This window comes from Eutrema salsugineum, unplaced genomic scaffold (genome assembly GCF_000478725.1).
Source record: "Eutrema salsugineum unplaced genomic scaffold, Eutsalg1_0 scaffold_1, whole genome shotgun sequence".
In the NCBI taxonomy this organism is placed as follows: domain Eukaryota; kingdom Viridiplantae; phylum Streptophyta; class Magnoliopsida; order Brassicales; family Brassicaceae; genus Eutrema; species Eutrema salsugineum.
Window position 1 is genome coordinate 1,504,140 of NW_006256909.1, and position 18,721 is coordinate 1,522,860.

General features: G+C 36.7%; 4 protein-coding genes across 4 annotated transcripts; 3 read left to right on the plus strand and 1 right to left on the minus strand.

Annotated features, from left to right (window-relative positions):
* The first annotated feature begins 3,703 nt into the window (after window positions 1–3,703).
* On the plus strand, window positions 3,704–9,173 carry LOC18028469 (auxilin-like protein 1). The gene is given in 8 exon segments (XM_024149915.1): window positions 3,704–4,263; window positions 4,481–5,531; window positions 5,534–7,988; window positions 8,082–8,152; window positions 8,245–8,310; window positions 8,401–8,490; window positions 8,601–8,777; window positions 8,870–9,173. Coding segments are annotated over 8 exon segments (4,374 nt in total). The 5' UTR covers window positions 3,704–3,835; the 3' UTR covers window positions 8,906–9,173.
* A 660-nt stretch (window positions 9,174–9,833) lies between these two features.
* On the plus strand, window positions 9,834–10,497 carry LOC18028470. Its single transcript, XM_006411932.2, has one exon. The coding sequence runs from the start codon at window positions 9,999–10,001 to the stop codon at window positions 10,365–10,367; it is 369 nt and encodes a 122-aa protein (XP_006411995.1). The 5' UTR covers window positions 9,834–9,998; the 3' UTR covers window positions 10,368–10,497.
* Window positions 10,498–11,212: 715 nt separating this feature from the next.
* On the minus strand, window positions 11,213–12,773 carry LOC18028471 (salicylate carboxymethyltransferase). Its single transcript, XM_006411933.2, has 4 exons — window positions 12,586–12,773; window positions 12,082–12,498; window positions 11,709–11,984; window positions 11,213–11,612 (listed from the first exon to the last, which is right to left on the minus strand). The coding sequence occupies exons 1-4, from the start codon at window positions 12,667–12,669 to the stop codon at window positions 11,271–11,273; spliced, it is 1,119 nt and encodes a 372-aa protein (XP_006411996.1). The 5' UTR covers window positions 12,670–12,773; the 3' UTR covers window positions 11,213–11,270.
* A 1,976-nt stretch (window positions 12,774–14,749) lies between these two features.
* On the plus strand, window positions 14,750–18,048 carry LOC18028472 (long chain base biosynthesis protein 1). Its single transcript, XM_006411934.2, has 13 exons — window positions 14,750–14,910; window positions 15,191–15,385; window positions 15,469–15,563; window positions 15,724–15,815; window positions 15,891–15,984; window positions 16,059–16,131; window positions 16,225–16,357; window positions 16,455–16,629; window positions 16,740–16,880; window positions 16,972–17,067; window positions 17,155–17,296; window positions 17,406–17,533; window positions 17,614–18,048. Exons 2-13 carry the CDS (start codon window positions 15,280–15,282, stop codon window positions 17,785–17,787), a joined length of 1,449 nt encoding a protein of 482 aa, XP_006411997.1. The 5' UTR covers window positions 14,750–14,910; window positions 15,191–15,279; the 3' UTR covers window positions 17,788–18,048.
* Window positions 18,049–18,721: the final 673 nt, after the last annotated feature.

The following is an 18,721-nucleotide window of genomic DNA, read 5'->3' on the forward strand; positions in this document are numbered from 1 at the left end:
ACAAAAAAAAATCAATAATAAGCGGCCAACATTTAGAATCATATCTAGTGGTTTTTGCTTTATTTGACATTTTCTTAATTATGTTGTTCTATATGCATGAGTTTCAACATCTGAACATATAAAAGGGAAAGAACGTGAAAAGAATCTCCATATCATACTTTACCATGTACTAATATAGATTAAATAAATAGAGAGGATTACCCAAAAAGAGAAGTGGTCCTAATTAATATTCAGATTGCTCTAAATTGTAGGCTGTACTGTGGACAAAAGTGAAGGAATCCAATCGAGTTGGAATGGAAACGATGAAAAGAGATTTATTATATAACCCAAAAAAATGAAAATATGAAAAATGGGACAACAATATATACAGAAACCTAGTATTTGGTCTTTATTTTTTTGATAGATATTGTTAATACATATTTAGAATAGTCATGTCCAACACGATCAGATACAGATAAATGCGTGTCTCTTAAGTTATCCTAAATTAATCCTGTTTTGCGCAATATATGGTATATTCAGATCGCAGCTTATTGGTGAAGATAGATACTAATCTATCGCAGAACTAAGCATACAGCTGTATGTAAGAAATTATCCAATAATTTTCATTTATAGTTGAAACATGATATTAGAAAATTAAGTTTCGTACGGCCACAGCTAAGCATACAACTGTACAAGTTACGCATTCTGATAGCTATAACATGATCGTGAGTAGATTAGCGATTTCGATATTCGGGTAATTAACGGCATGAAAATTTTGCTGGCTTACAGTTATAAATATAGAGTTTCAAGGGATTAGCTGGTAACGGGTACGAAATCAATATAACAAAAAAAAAAATCAATATAACCAAATAGTTAAAGTCCACTAGCTATAGAAACTACAAGAATTTATTTACTTAACATTCATACCCAACAAAAAAAAAAACTATAAAGATTTGTTTATGTTGAAGACACATGTGATTGTAGTCTTGTAGACACAATCTGTTTATGATCTAGAAAATCAGATTTAATATCAACTGTGAAATTTTATATATATAGTACTTACTTAAATACACCGATCATGAAATTGTAGCAGGTATGAATAAGTGAATCTTGTAAGTAGGGCAAGCATGGCTGTGATCGACATCATTATGTTCCGTCCGTGGTAGTTAAGTATGTTTTCTTTCCTCATTTTTTATTTGATTTTAACTAGTACAGCCATTAACTAGTAGTATACTAATATTAATCAACTTATGGATTCGTCTTTTTCTAAATTTTTCTATTGCCTAGGGTTCATGCATGCTTTACGAGACACTCGCTTAGAAAACAAACATGCGTATGGATTCGCCTTTTCTATTTTTTTGTTCCATTGCCTAGGGTTCATGCATGCTTTACAAGACACAGACAAACATGCGAATACACACGCACATGTTTAAATTTGCATATAGATATGCTAGAATTCGAATAACTCGAATCTATTAACTGCATTAGAAATTTTGAACGAAATCGATTAATTTGATTTCAAAACGAAGTTGAGTTTCAATTCCGCTGATTAAGAAATTAACCAAAAAGTTAAAAACAGTATTCTCTTTTTAAAACTATTAATTATTAGTAGGCATAATCCACATCAATTGATGCTATAACCCAACAAGGAAAAATCAATAAGCCAACAACCCATCAATGAAGGAACAAGTCGTTATCTGAAAGCTTGATAAACAATTATAAGCTAGACCATGTGAGTATATTCTATAGCCTGATGAAAAACATAGCAAACTCGATCATGAAAAATGTTTTTTCCCCTGAAAGTTAATGAAAAATGATTGGAAGCTATAAAGTTTATATATATATATATATATTTTTTTTTTTTTTTAAAAAATATCATTCATCATAAACCATTTTCAAATCATGGATTAAATTCAAAATAGTATATATATAGTGAAAATCGGTATAGATAGGTATGTTTTCCGAAAAAGGGGTATAGGTGTAAACTATAAAGCCTTGTTAATCAATGATACATTAAAGACTTTCAAGATTAAACCTCGATATCGATTGGACGAGGGCAAAGAAGAGTAGTCATCATATGAGTTGTCAACCACAAATGGAATTTAATAATGGATCAAATCATGCATATGCCACGAAAAATCTCGTTATCGAGTGTGGACACAAAACGCTATACGCTCGCAAATCGGTATGTATTCTAGTAATTTATTAGAGTGATAATACGTATCGGGAATATATATTGTATATGCACAATGCACCCAGCACCATAATTGTGTCGTACTTAATTATTAGAGATGGGGTGTAATGACAATATAATTTTTGAATTGCAAGAGAGTATATATATGATCGTAGAAGAATACAAACCAAAAGAGAGGCTCTATATGATCTGGAGGGACGGTTAGGCTGTCTTATTCGTGACGTGAATCAAGTGGACTTGATTTTAAACTAAGATAATTCTATCGATTAGCACATTAATCAAGAGGCTTCCCTATCATTATATATATTTGTTTGAATCGCTATCCATACATCAATTAGTAGTACATGCTTTGCTAAAATTTGAACTAAAAATGCTTGCAAGTCTGATACTAACGTTTTACCTTATTAATAACTCCAATGAAGAAGTTAAAAATGAAGAATTAGTACAGAATAGAATGTGCGTTACACATGTAAATCATTCATTGGCAGAGGCAACCCCTGCGTTTTTCTTACCAGCCTTTCACAACATTTGTTTCCCTCTTGGGAACCCAATTTTCTTGTTCATTTATTATACTGTTTTTTATTATTCTTTTTGTTTTTGTCCGTATTTTGTTTTGTTTTTTATAGCCTTGCAAAACAACGACACTGTTATGTCTATGTTTTTTTATCTAGATGACTAGACCGGTCCGGAAAATCAAGTTTTTGAGAGTATAAGTAAATATATTGAGATTTCTGCGATCTGTTATATAAACGTTTTCAATTCCCTTCAATTTATAACGTTCTGTTATCTAGAGAGATATTGATATATATACAAATATTACTTTCATGGAAAATGCTGAAGATAGTGTGCTGCAACGGTCGGTCCCACCGAAGACGAAGAAGTGACAACAACTAGTAGCGTATATTTCCAGTTTTGCCCTTTTCTTTTCGGTTCGCGCGTTTTACCTGCTTACCGGCTACACCTGTCGCGCTTTTATCGGTTTCATAATAAAATTAAATTAAATTTACTAAAATAAATAAGCCTCATTAAAATATTGTCGAAAATATTAAAAACTGTTAATAAATCAGTCGCCGCCGCGCCGGCCGTTACGATTGCAGCAGCACGACTGTTTTCAGATTTTTTTTTTTTATAACAATATTATTATTGTTTTGCAATAAATTTATACTAGTAATATTTTGTTTAATAATCCTTGAGTTAGTCAGTTAGTGGCAACTAGTAATAACTTATTACTCAAATAGAAGGAATACCTATCGTTCATTATTAAAATCACTACTTCAAAATTGATCTATCAAAATTAACCAAAATTCAAACAGGCTAATACTATTCTCATATGCAATTTGGCTATTTCCGGATTTGTTTTCCTACTCTTATTTATTTGTTAATTGATTTTTGTACGATGTAGAGATGGGAATTATATTCCCTTTAAAAAAAATATATTCGAATTAGATTTTTCAAATTAAAGCTGAAGAGACCCTTTTTCGTCATTTTGGAGTTTCTTTTTGGGACATTTCTCTTTTGATTTTCGCTTTTGCGTCCTCTCTCTCTCTCCCTCTTGACTTCTGTTCAGACTCTCAAGGGAGCGCCTGCAAACCAGACCATAGAGAGAGAGAGAGGTTGAAGAAGGAGAAAGACTGCGAAGCTCTTGAATCATTGTTGATTCTCATGGAAAATCTCTCTCATTCTCGGAATCCAAGCAGGTCAGCGTCTTCTCTACAGAAGAAAGCTTGCAATGGTAATAATGGTGGTTTTAGCTACGGCTCCGGCAAAACGACTAATATCGCCACCACGTACGACGACGTTTTCGGCGGTCCGCCTAGGTTCGGAGCCCCGACGTTGTCTCCTCGTCTCGAGGACTATTGCGAGATTTTCGCCGGGTTTAATGGCTCCTCACGCGCCGCCGTCTCCTCGATCCCGGTGCTCGATCTTCCACTTGTAGACGATAGAGATGTCTACTTCGATGTTCGGAGCCAGGGCTTTGACTACCGTGAGGTTTTCGGAGGTTTTAACGATCTCGATTTAGCGCCGTCGTACGAGGAACTGTTTTTGCAGCGGTCCACGGTTGGTGATTGCGACTCCTCCGACGATGCTTGGTACTTTTCTTCATTTCTTCTCAAAACAAAGCTCTTCATTTTAGTATTTTTTTTGGGGTGAAATTCCTCTGATTTTGATTCTCTTAATGTAAGAAAAGATAAATGTGGTGACTTTATAGTTCGTATGTCTACAAAGTCTTCTCTTTTTTTCTGGGATAAGGTATTTTTCATCATTTGGTTTGCACTATTTAAGAGATTTGAGGTTCATTTTTTGTAGGACACCTGAAGAAGTAGAGTCGTTCTCAGGCAAAAGTCCTTCCTTTTCTAATGGCAGAGATTCGTACGACTCAATTGATGGCTGTACAGAGTTTAACATCTCTTATAACAAAGCTAGTCAGATAAGCGACACAAACATCTCCAGTGGCGGCGTCATACGTGTAGCTGATCTTGGTGCTATTCCTGGTTATACCGTTGCAGTTGATGAAATGGTTAGTGCAAGTGGAACTACAAAGCTCAACAACAAGGAGTCTGGGCCCTCTTCTGTTGGCAGAGGTAAATATGCCCAAGAGTATTACAGCGGAGTTACGTCTTTTCCGAGTGAACCTTTTGTGACTGTTTCTGAGATTGGTTTGAAGACTCATCCTACTGGAATACCACCTCCTTCGAGACCACCTCCTATGTTGAAGAGCGAGTTTAGAAGTTCTGCTTCTAATTCTAGAACCACCGGATCAGAAGGGTCCGTGGAAGGCAGTTCTCCACCCTTCTTCGACGTAGAGGTTGATGCAAGGTCTGCTGCTGTGAAGGAAGCTATGGTAAAAGCTGAGGCAAAACTGAAAAGTGCAAAGCATCTGTTTGAAAGGAAGAGGGATGGGGAAGAGAAATCGAGCCATACAGCTGGTTTGCCTGGTCTTGAGAGAAATATTGGTGTAGCTAGGACATCTTTACGGGATAAGTATGGAAGCAAGTCTCGCTCTTCTCAAGGGTCTGCAAACTCTGACGGAAATGATGAATGGGAAGAGGCTACACAATTTGTTGATTTGGTGCGAACAGAGCAACCCAGAAATGCTGATGAGAACAGTGGGGGAAAAGGTGATTCTTTTCCTCTTAATGCAGGGTTTTTCGATCAGAAGCTGACACAGGAAGCTAATCTTGGCTGGGAGAAACAACGGAGGAGAGCAAAAGGAGATAGGGAGGATCATGAAGCTAAGACGTTGCCAAAACACCCTGGAACGAGAAAGGCAACATCTAGGCATAAGAGACATGAGGACAGGCTTGCAGAAAAGGCTCCTGAAGAGCCGAAAGATGAGAAGTTGAGAGATGTTGAGCTGCAATTGAGATAGGCAATAATTTACCTGATCATGGTGGGATAGTGAAACACAGAAATCTGCTTAGACCAGAAGAAAACAAGCCCTTAATTGAAAAACCTGCAAAGCAAAGGAAGGAATTGCACTGTGAAGAGAAAACAAAACGCATACAAAATCATCAATCGGATAGAAGAGCACATCGGAAAGCAGCTGAAAAGAACCAGGATTGTGTGTTTGATTGGGAACAAAATGCGAGAAAGCTCAGGGAGGCCCTTGGTCTGGCAGATAACGAAAGCACGCTAGAGATTTCCCTGGAAATTAAAGGAAATGGTAAAACTTTGGGAATGCGTGGCGAAACGGACGAGACAAAACTTAATGAGGCCTTGAGGCGGATGGAGGAAGAAACTAGGTCTAAAGAGGCTCGTGTAAAGGAAGAAACTGACAGCAGAGAAAGAGAAGCTTTTGAGAAGGCAGAAAATGAGAAAAAAATAAAGGCAGCTTTGGAGCAAGAAGAGAAGCTTAAGGTTGCTCGTGAAAAAGAAGAGAATGAACGGAGAGCGGCAGAGGCTCGCGAAAAGGCAGAACAAGAAAGGAAAATGAAAGCACAAGAAGAGTATGAATTGCGGTTAAAAGAAGCCTTTGAAAAGGAAGAAAAAAACCGTAGAATGAGAGAGGCCCGTGAGAAGGCAGAGCAAGAAAGGAAAATGAAAGAACACGAAGAGTATGAATTGCGGCTAAAAGAAGCTTTTGAAAAGGAAGAAAAGAACCGTAGAATGAGAGAGGCCCATGAGAAGGCAGAGCATGAAAGGAAACTGGAACGGAAAATTAAAGAAGCACGTGAAAAGGAAGAAAAGGAACGAAGAATAAAAGAGGCTAGTGAAAAGGCAGAGCTGGAGCGAAGGCTGAAAGAAACTCTTGAACAAGAAGAGAAGGAAAGGCGGATTAAAGAGATTCAAGAGAGGGAAGAAAATGAGAGGAGGGCTAAAGAGGTACTTGAGCAGGCAGAGAATGAGAGGAAGCTGAAAGAAGCCCTTGAACAAAAGGAGAAAGAAAAGAGGGTGAAAGAGGCACTTGAAAATGAGAAGAATGAGAAGAAGCTGAAAGAAGCCGTTGAGCAAAAGGAGAAAGAAAGGAGGGTGAAAGAGGCATTTGAAAAGGAGGAGAATGAGAAGAAGCTGAAAGAAGCTATTGAGCTAGAAGAGAAAGAAAAAAGGCTGATAGAAGCTTTTGAGAGGGCAGAGATTGAGAGAAGTCTGCAAGAGGATCTTGAACAGGAAGAGATGGGGATGAGGCTGCAAGAGGCCAAGGAAAGAGAAGAAAGAGAAAGAAAACAGAGAGAAAATCAGGAGCATCAGGAAAACGAAATGAAACAACATGAATTTGCAAGAGAAGAGAGAGATAAAAGAGAAAGAGACGCATGTGAAATGGAGAAACCCTGTGAAACCACCAACAAGGGCCATGGAGAGAAATGCTCGAAAGAGAGTCTTAGCGACACTTCAGAAGAGGATGGGAGAGTAGATAACCACGAATCAGTGAACAAACGAGGGGAAGAAGAAGAAGGACCAAGTCAGAGAGAAGAATCATGGTCTGAAGAAGCCTGTCCTTGGAAGGTATTTGAGAAGAATCTTAAAGATGCAAGCCAAAGTGAAGGAACCAATGATCTGGATGCTGAATCTGGGATATTTGAGAGGAATGAAGAGGAACCTCAGCTGGGTGAAAATGGAAGTTATAACCAACTAAGTGGAGAATTAGGTGAGGAATCCACATCTGTGACTGACAATGTCCAAGGAGGAAAGCTCAACCAGAAGAGCAAAAAGTTTGAAAGCACCATCGATGCCTCAGTGCTCAAAGGAGATGGTGGATTAAAAGAAAGATCAGACGACGAGAATGTCAGAAATGCAGGTGTTGGCCGTGATCAAAGGAATCCAGAGGAAAGCAAGTGTGCTAACAAAGCACCCTCTCAGGAAAGAGGTAGTACCCAAGCGGGTTCAAATCAAGATGCAAAATTAGAAAGACCATTGCCTTCTCGAGTATCTGTGCAACGTGAGAAAGAAGCAGAGAGACTAAAGCGAGAAAGAGACTCTGAGATGGAACGTTTAAGAAAGATGGAAGAAGAAAGAGAGAGGGAAAGAGAGAGGGAGAAGGATCGAATGGCTTTCGATCAGAGAGCCTTGGCTGATGCACGTGAAAGATTGGAGAAGGCATGTGCTGAGGCCAGAGAGAGGTCTTTGCCTGACAAGGTATCAATGGAAGCGAGACTTAGAGCAGAACGGGCAGCAGTGGAGAGAGCAACCGCAGAAGCACGTGAACGTGCAGCTGAAAAGGCTGCTTTCGACGCAAGAGAGCGAATGGAGAGATCCGTTTCCGAGAAGCAATTTCAGAGTTCAGGTTTCTTTGGTGAACGAATGGAAAGATCAGTTTCCGACAAACAATTTCAAAATTCAGCCTCTTTTGGTGCTTCAAGATATCAAAATTCTCCTGGTACAAATACTCTCATGGAACTCTCTAGTTGTTTTCGTTTTTTTCATCCCCCTATAGCTTAATAACTCTCTCTATATTCTTTGGTCTCTTAAGGTGCTGATGGTGAATCACCTCAAAGGTATACATCAAGATTAGAAAGGCATCGAAGAACAGCTGATCGTGTGGTAATCAATTCTTCTAATCACCCAGTACTCGTAGTGGAGTCCACACCATTAATGTTAAATTAATGTACGGTCATATTTAATTTTCTTAACAGGCTAAAGCTTTAGCAGAGAAGAACATGCGTGATCTCGTGGCTCAGAGAGAGCAAGCAGAGAGACTTGTACATCCACCAAACCGAAACTCTTCTTCAGCTTTAAACGAAGTCTTCGAAAATTTTCAATAATCATATTTTGTTTCTCTTTTCCTACAGAGAGTCGCTGAAACCTTGGACGCTGATGTAAAGAGATGGTCAAGTGGAAAAGAAGGAAACATAAGAGCATTACTCTCAACATTACAATACGTACGTTTCCTAATGAATAACACAGAGATCGAAGTTAGAAAGTAGAGTTATTTCTCAATACCGAGTTTTTTTTTTTTTTTTTGAATTTGGTTTTTATTGTTATGAACCAGATCCTCGGTCCCGAGAGCGGTTGGCAGCCATTACCATTAACAGAGGTCATAACTTCAGCAGCAGTGAAACGAGCTTACAGGAAAGCAACACTTTGTGTTCATCCAGACAAATTACAGCAAAGAGGTGCAAACATTCACCAGAAATATATCTGCGAAAAGGTCTTCGATCTTCTTAAGGTAACAACTATAACCATATCTTCATGTTTTGTAACAATCTCTGAACACGAACATTGACTTTTAGAATTGTGTTAATGTTTCTAAATTTCCAGGAAGCTTGGAACAGATTCAACTCAGAAGAAAGGTAGAGCCTTGGATTATTGACTTTGACCTTGGTATATGATTTGCGTTTTTCACCTTTTCGACTCAGAAGAAAGGTTCGAATTTTTTTTTTCTCTAGAAAAATTGTAAAGTCATGCTTCTCGATTAGTTAAGAGTCAAATATCCTACGTTTCTAATTAGTTGTCCCCTAGGTTTACTTTCTATGATTGCCTACTTGTTCATTGTAATTTTTTTTTTTTACTTGCTATAACCGCTACATTTTTCTGTGATATATGTAGTAAAAGTTCTTGGCAATATACTCCCAAGGAGTATATATTCCGATAAGTATTCTACAAACAAATCGTTAAATTTAGTAATGTTTAAATTCGACAAAAAAATAGTGGTGTTTAAATAATTTAAACTCGAAAGCAAAGGAATTTGACCTGAAATCATAGATTAAATACTTCTAATTAAGTCTAATAAAAGCTTTGTCGACAAAAAAAAGCTTTGTCTTCAAATAATTTTATTTATTAGTCTACAAATGTAAAATGACTATTTGATAAATATCATATGACTATATGACGGGTACTAGTTTTTTCTGTTGGCTGACAAAATATTGTTCTAACTTTTAAGAAACATATTTCGACAATCATCATACTTTTATATAGAAAAATTGGATGATTTCTTAACAAAACATTATTTCATTTATTTGACCCACTTTGAACAATGAAAACATGTTATTCATTTGTTTGACCTATATAGATGATAAATCTATTAATGTAATCTAAACCGAGTCCGTGGAAGTTCCCTTGATGATGATGTGGTCAAGGATTGCGTTAGAATAGATTTGAAAAGTCAAAGAAAGCTCAACGAACCCTTCTCATCACTTAATCTTTTGTTATTTTTTCAGAATAAAGAAAACATAAAAGATTTCAAATTGGCAGCCAAAGTCTGACTGACCATTTCGACTTTCAAATTTAATAAGATACAACCATAAAATCTCATCACATCTTTATATATAAACAACACATTGGTGAAACTCTTTCGTTACAACAACCAAGCAAACAACAACAAAATCATCTCTTCACATCATCTTCTTGACTTCTCTCTATTTTATACAGTTAAGAAAGTATCAACAAGATGCAAATGCTTAGAAGCTTTAGCACGAGGACAAGAAGCCGTCGTGGAGGCTACGAGCGAGTGAGTGATGATTCAACTTTCAGTTTACTCGGAGCAAAGCTAAGAAGATCGACGAGTGTTCCTTACTACGCTCCATCTATAAAGCTTGGTGCTGGTGGTGTCCCGACCATTCTTGAGGAGCTTCCTCGTCAGAAATCCAAGAAAGTCAAACCAACAAGCAAATTTAGCCACCCGATCTTTAGCTTTTTATACGGAAAGAAGAAGAAGTCGACAACGACGAAGCCTGAGTTTTCTCGGTATCTTGAGTATTTGAAGGAAGGTGGAATGTGGGATGCGAGATCTAATACGCCTGTTATTTATTACAAGTAGATGACGAATTTATGGAAAATGAAAATCAAGAAATTGTTTTTCAAAAAAAATAAATTAAATGAGTTTATATCTTTTAATTTGTGATGATATTTGTATATTATAATTATCGATTCATTTAGTTTTCCTTTAAGAATACAAGTGTTGAAAAAAAATTGTATATTTTGAGCATTTTTTATTCGGATATGATCAAAAATTGAAAGCAAACATTAGACGAGTCACGACAAAAAAAAAAACATTAGACGAGTCAAAAAGTCAAAAGTTCAACAATTCAAACGTCAAACAGTATTTGTGAAAAACATTATTCGGATATCCAGTCTGTGTAAAACGATGCCGTTTTAGGGGAAGTTTGATTAGTGATTCCGTTTGGTTACATGGAATGGGACTGAGGGAGGCTTCTCTTCTTCTAATTTCCGAAAATTGTAAAATTCCAAAATTTTAACCCACAAAAATGGCTAAAATCGCAAAAATAAAAGTAAACATCAGTCTAATTATTCGAGATTCAATCAACAAGTCAAAAGTCAAACAATTGGTTTGACTATAGATCATATCCAGTCTATAAAAAACGATGTCATTTTAGGGAAAGTGTGAATAATGAATCTCCCTTTGGTTACATGGGGTTCAAAGGAGGATTCTTGTCTTCTAATTTCTAAAAGTTGGAAATTCCAAAATTTTAACCCACAAAAATGTCCAAAACTGCAAAAAAAGAAAAGAAAGCACCATCGTTTAGACTTGTGCAATCATTTAGTTAAATACAGGACTTTTACGTACAATGTTGTAACTAATAAGCAAGAACACTAATGAGTGGGATTTAAAAATACATGTTACATGTACAATGATGATTCCAATAGATTTGATTCTGTTTCCTTGTTATTCTGGTACAGTTTCATATATAGTTCCAAAGCTTCAGAGCTTCCTTCTTAGGACAACAACAAACGTGATGGGTCTTATGTCTTCCTTAGCCAACTCTTCGTCAACCATTCGACCATATGTATCAAACAGCTTGTCAAGAATCTCTTCCCCAAAGTGTTGAACAAGCATTGATTCTTGAACCGCTCTTACCGTCTTTGCAACCGCCTCACCGTAAGTGATACCATCCTCGTTGCCTTTCTCCTTGTCCACTTCTAACATCTCTAACCTCTCTAATTCGAAAGACCCTTCTTTCTTCACTTCTTCTTCTATCTCAGCTGCACTCGGGGCGTAAAAGTGCATCTCGTAGGAATCGAGCTTCTCTTCCTCAGTTTCTCCCTACAGTTAAACGGAAACAGTAACATGGTTTTAATTCAGTCTAATTTTCTAAACAAGATCCATTATTTGAAATCAAGATGCATATATGATACATACCTGTGCTACAAGATTCGCTATGGATCTTGCGAGAAGTTCCCAGAAGAAAGAGTTCCCTCTGTCAACGTGATCAACACCTTCTCTTCCAAGTATGATGAGCACCATTCTGCCTTCAGTAACCAGCTCTTTTGATCGAAGCCGGAGGAAAATGGAGAAATCTTCCTTGAACTGACTGTAGTAAGCTTTGGAAACAGCTTCAGGGCTCGAGGAGCAGATACTAACACAACCTTTGTTTATGGACTTGCCTTGCTCGTGATCATATATAGACGGAGGAACCTGCAAATACAAAAGAAACAACTCAGTATGTATATTTCTCTTTCTCTCACTCTATCTCTATATATATATATATATATATATAGATACATAGACTAACCTTGGAAAGCCAGTGTAAGCTGTAAGAAGAATAAATAAAGTGGATGGTTTTTTCAGGGAAGAGCCGTCCATAGAATGATCCAGGGTAGGCTGCAATGAAAACTAAAGGGCAATCACCATTAGTTTTGGTATTTCTCTTCAGCTCTATGTGAAAGTCAGGCAAGGACTTGAATATGGAGTTGAAGTCATTTCCGGGGAGATCGTTAAGGAAGATGCTGAATTCGGGCAAAGGCTGGCCTGGGATCTCCCGTTGGTGAGCAAATTCGACGGCTTTGATCATGTCTCTAATGGTGGAAAGAGTGTTTGGTCCTGAAGAACATCCCAGGTCAGCTATTCCTAAACTTTTTGGTTTTGTCTCTTTGTAGAGTTGTTGCAGAGTCTCTAGTGTTATGTGTTTTGCCTCATCAGATGCTTTCTTCTGCAGGATTAAAACACCAAAAGAAGGTAATAAGAATTTAGAAATCAAGATTATGAAGTAAGTGAAGAAATTTGAAATATCAAGAACCTGGAGGGAAGAGTTTCTGGCATAACTAGTTTTCCCAGCTCCTCCTGTCATGTGAAACTCTCTTTCTAGATCCCTCTTATCCATCACAATGACAAAAAAATGTTTAAATCTCACTAAGTTCTTAGGTTAGGGTTTGTTCTTTTGGTGCTAGGATTTGCTTTCCTTAAAGGATAAATCTTTGGCCTGTCACTTCAGTCTTCCATTACCCTACTTTTTTATACTGTTTTGCGCGTTGTGTTTTCCATAAAATCTTTCTTTTCTAACTTTAAATTAAGATTTGGCATTCTTTCATCATTGTTCATGATTTAACAAAATGAACTTAAGATGTGAATTTTTTTCATTGGGTTGGTGAATTTAGTTTAGAAGGGGAAATGGTAGGTAGGTATAGTCCAAAGTGACCAAAAATAGGAATGAAAAAATAATAAAAAGGATAATCTAAGAAAAAACAAAAGAATATAAAATTTTCCAACTACATCATGATGGCTTCATGTTATGTTTGTACTTTCTTTACCCTGTTCTTGCTGATAAGTGCTAGACACTCTTGCCATTTCTTGTTTAAGGACTTTAACAAGAAATATTTTCGTAGACTCTCGCTAGAATCTATTGGGTATTCACATCATCACATGGTGATCTCAATTATATTGCTGAGTTATATATATTTAATTTATATGAAATACGGTTGAACAAGATAGGAATAATACATGAGACATATACATAGTGTAATCTAAATGTTACAGAACATTATAGAAGAGTTAGGGGAAACTTTGGGACAGAAAATGATTACGGAGGAAGAAGAATCAAGATAGATTGACTTTTAAAAGGTAGAAAGCTAAACAAGAATAGGAGATGATGATAGGTGTTGTGTGTGACCACCATTTTTCCCCTCTCCCTCTCTTCCTTACCTTTAGGCTTTTAGTACAATTGCTTTCTCTCCCTCTTTTCTCTTCCTTACCTTTAACATTACCTTTAAGACTTTAGTGGTGGTGATGAATGCTTGTTGAGTCATGAGTGTAGTGTATGCTTTGAGAGAGAGAGAGAGAGAGAGAGAGAGAGGGGTGATGATAGTTTTTGGTACGATATGGGTTTGTGTTTAGCGGGGCACGCACGCGTGTCACAAGAGGGAATTCATGCAAAGCGGTGACGTATCAATCTTTTTTTTTGTGTGTGGTTGGACTATTTATAAATGTTCCTGCTTCTTCTTCAACCATGATTTTCTCTCTCTCGTGCTTACCCCTTCTTGTTTTAGGTTCTTGTTTTCGTATTTTTTTAGATGAAATGTCAATCTCTTTGTTTACTTTCTGGTACATTGTAGAGATAGGTTCTTGATTGAACATTTTCGATTGCATTATGAACTTAGTCACACTATTCCAAGGTAGGTCGATTATCTGGAATCCAACTTTGGTAGGACTTGTTGCTATAGACGGTGGACAAAAAAGCAGACCATAATGTTTTTGGAATTTTGGTAAAGTCCCATCCATTGTTTTGTTCGCACTTCCATTTAAAAGTCTAGTTTATTGCTAGTTGATTATAAGGATAATGTAGATACTCTTTTAATGAATTGGTGCTTAGAAAAGACATGCAAGTTATTCACTATAAGATCGGTTGTTTAATAAATATAGCAACAATAAAGGAAAAAGATATATTAAAAAAAATAAAAGATAGATCGAATATATGAGTGGCTCTATGAGAGAGCGAATATATGGTCCAAATCATGATTCCCCACGAGAAGCAAAGAAAACATGTGAATCAAACACATTAGATTATTTTTAGGAGCTTTATCATATGATACACTAATTGACTTAATGTACACATGGCTTTCGTATGCCAATCTCAAAGCTACAAAAGCGGATAAGGCACGGATTAGCTAATGTCCATGCTTTAGTTATCGATTCCTAGTCATCAAATTTGATAAGATACACAGCAGAAGAAACTAATTTTGTTGCCAAAATTTGTTTATATTCTTACAAAATCAGCTTGAAGTTCTCGGATCCAAATAATTCAACGGTTCAAATGGACGATGTTGAAATATTGGGCCTCTATAAAACCCAATATATCTTAATAGATACTTCTGGGCCCATAAATTTGCTGACATAATACGGACATGGAGAGATCCGCCCGCCAGACACCCATCAATCCATCATCGTCTTCTTCATTTCCTTTTTTTTCTTATAATAAATCTCTATAATTGATCTTTTTTTTTCCCGTCTGTGTAATCAAAATTGCCTCTGCATCTGCGAATTTGAAAACACTCCTCGTGTGTTTGATACTCTTGTGCACACGATATCTTCTGCTCCTTCGATTTTCCCCCGAATCTATTGGGTTCAGGTAACATTCCTTGATATGCGTCGGATCTTTTGTAATCATATTGTTTCCCAATCTGTTTTTTCTTCTCGATCCCTGCAATTGGTATTTTATTTTCCGAAAATCGATTTTTCCCGAGGTTTTGAACTTTTTTCGTTGTTCAGTGATCTGATAATAGATCTTTGCTGATGGGGTTCCCTTTTTTTGGTGGCTAAGTTGGATTCGAAATTGCCAATTTTGTTGTTTTTCTGATCTGCATTTTGAAAATTGTATAATGATTTGAGGATTGGACGTGGTTCTGTAGGCTGTCCGAAAGTTGAACTCGCTGCACTTTGCTCGATTCGTCGAGCAAATTTATATATAGAAGAAGAGAGATACAGAGCATTTCTAGCAATGGATACGAATCTCGTGGAAATGTTTAACGCCGCTTTAACTTGGGTTAAAATGATTCTGAATGTTCCTTCAGCTAGAGTTGTTTTGTTCGGTGTCCCCATCCAAGGTACATTTTAGTGAACTTTGTCTATTTCAAGTTTTTGTGGGCTATGGAGATTATTATTAAAGATTTAAACTTTTTTTTTCCAGGGCACATCTTCTTGGAAGTGTTGTTGGGTTTTGTAATTGTCGTCCTCCTCTCTCAAAAGAGTTACAAACCCCCCAAGCGACCATTAACCGAGCAGGTTCTTTCTCTATCCGATTATGTTGTCGTTCTGATTTTAGATCATAGGATTTGGTTTCCTGTAAACGTATTATTTGATTAGTTTGGAAATGACCCATTGTGTGGTTTTAATTGATTGCATAGTCGAAAGTGTATTGAGTTTTCGAGTGTTTTCGACTCAGGAAATAGATGAGCTATGTGATGAATGGGTTCCTGAACCTCTTATACCACCAATTACAGAAGACATGAAGCATGAGCCACCAGTTCTTGAAAGGTCTTGCTGAAAACTTCTCTGTACTATCTGATCGCCTTTTAGCCTTTATGTTCAAAGATTTGTTTGTACATGCAGTGCTGCTGGACCGCATACAACGGTTAATGGAAAAGACGTGGTGAATTTTGCCTCAGCTAATTATCTTGGACTCATTGGGCACGAGAAGTTGCTGGTAACGTCAAGCTGCTTTGTATTCAATATGGTTTCTTCTGTGTGAACAGTTATACTTAAGATAGTCTACGCCAGGAATCATGTACTTCTGCGTTGGAAAAATATGGTGTCGGTTCTTGTGGCCCTCGTGGATTTTATGGCACTATTGGTAAGAATTCACATTTGTTTTGAAAGGCTTCTTTTTTCCTCTATTAGCTTGCTTCAAAACGATTTCTTACTGTTTGACACTTGTGTTGAATAGATGTCCACCTTGATTGCGAAACCAGAATATCAAAATTTTTGGGTACGCCTGATACAATCCTCTACTCTTATGGACTTTCCACGATGTTCAGCACAATTCCTTGTTTCTGTAAAAAAGGCGATATCATTGTTGCGTAAGTAGACTATTTCCTAAAGCGTCTTTCAACTTATTGGAATATACGTCTCATGTTTGAACATTGGCTTATTCTTTTCTTTTACTATTTCTCTTAGCGACGAGGGTGTTCACTGGGGAATACAAAATGGACTTCAGCTTTCCAGAAGTACAATCGTGTACTTCAAGCACAATGATATGGACTCTCTTCGTAGTACCCTCGAGAAAATCATGACAAAGAACAAGCGCTCAAAGAACTTGAGGCGTTACATTGTAGCTGAAGCTGTATACCAGGTATTGTAAACAGCTCTCTGTTTTTTTTTTTTTCTTCTTCTGCTTGCACATTTGAAAACTCACCTTGAACTGTGACGCTTTGGCATTTGCTTTTGTTTTAAAATCTGCAGAACTCTGGCCAAATCGCCCCTCTGGATGAGATAGTGAAACTAAAAGAGAAGTATCGTTTTCGTGTTATATTGGATGAAAGCAACTCATTTGGTGTGCTTGGCAGTTCTGGGAGAGGTCTTGCAGAGCATCACGGTGTCCCTGTGCGTATGAATGACACACATCCTAGTAAACTTATCATTTGCTATACCATACGCTGATGTTTTTGTTGTGATTTTTTTTTTCCGTGAACAGATTGAGAAGATAGATGTTGTGACTGCTGCAATGGGCCATGCATTAGCCACAGAGGGTGGATTTTGCACTGGGAATGCCCGCATCATCGATTACCAGGTAAACCATGATCAAGCTGATGAACTAGAAAAACGAAAAGTAGCGATAAGAGAAACTTGACATTCTATGGGACTCTCAAATGCACAGAGACTGAGCAGCTCAGGATATGTGTTCTCTGCTTCTTTGCCACCGTACCTTGCAAGCGCTGCTATCACGGCCATCGATGTCATCGATCTAAACCCAGATATGTTAGTTAAGCTGAAGCAAAACATTGCTCTGTTATGGAAAGGTTTGATCTTTTGATTCTGATTTCGATTTATTCGGCAACAATAAAGTTTGATCTTTGATTATGGAAAGGTTTGATCTTTGATTCTGAAACGTTGGGAACACACACGCAGGATTGTCTGATATCAAGGGGATGTCGCTAGCAAGCAACCCGGAATCACCTATCGTTTTCTTAAAATTAGAGAAATCGAGTAGTTCAACTAAAAACGATTTACTTCTACTGGAGGAAATGGCTGATCGTGTAAGTAACATTGTTTGTTTGCAAAAAACCGTATCTAAACCCTCTCCTGGTTGCTTGATACTGGATCTATCTATATGCAGGCTCTGAAGGAAGACTCGGTGTTGGTTGTGAGTTCTAAAAGATCGTTCCTTGATAAATGTCGGTTACCTGTGGGGATCAAACTGTTCGTTTCAGCGGGACACTCAGATTCTGATCTTCTTAAAGTATCTGAGTCACTAAAGAGACTCGCTACAGAGATTCTACTCAAGTCCTGAATCACCACCACACTCATCCCGAGAGTTTTATAGTTTAAAAAGTTGATGACAACACAAATTTACTTTGATCGTTACCATAATTTTTGGAAAAAAAAATGGATATCCAGAATGCTATTTTGCCTCTAAATTTCTGTAATAATGAGTTTTGGTTCATAATTTAACCGTAATAACAAGAGATATATATTTTGTATGGGTCAAAGAATTAATATGTAAATAGTCCAAAATGCGGAAAATACTATTCAATCTGAAGCCCAAAATTTTGTTTTTTTCTTGAACAGAAAGGTTGTGAACACACACAAATCAAAACAATTTGTTTTTTTTTTCTTATAAATTCAAGTATTTTTAAAAAAATTAAAATGCCTTATCGAGTGAGCAAAATGTTATATCGAGAAGACTTTTTTAGTTTAGAAGGATTTTTTACACATATTATGTTATATGTTTAGAAGAAAAATAAATCATTAAGTTTCATAAAAAAAGAATGTGTGTCGAAATAATTTGTTTTCTATACAAAATAAAATACTATTATCGATAAGTTTCTTCTGTTTTAGTTTATAAATCATTTTAGAATTGTTTTTGAAATTTGTGTTAAACAATTTAAACATCTTATAAACTGAAATGAAATGTGTAGTAATCAAAATAATGTTAATATGATGATATTTAAATTATATTTTGCACAAAAAATGTATTAAAAATTAGAATGTTTTTTATAGTTTCTCATGGTCTATGAAATGTTAGAAACAACTCTGACTACTTTAATCCTAAATTTTTACCCTACCCTTACCCAACTCCTAAACATAAGGTTTTTAGGGTGTGATGCATCCAATGCCTAAATACTCAACACCGAGACATTAGTGCGTTGATAATGACGAAAGGTATAACATGTCACCACTTAACTAACAACTCGTATGCAAGAGTAAAATTTCAAGTAAACCTG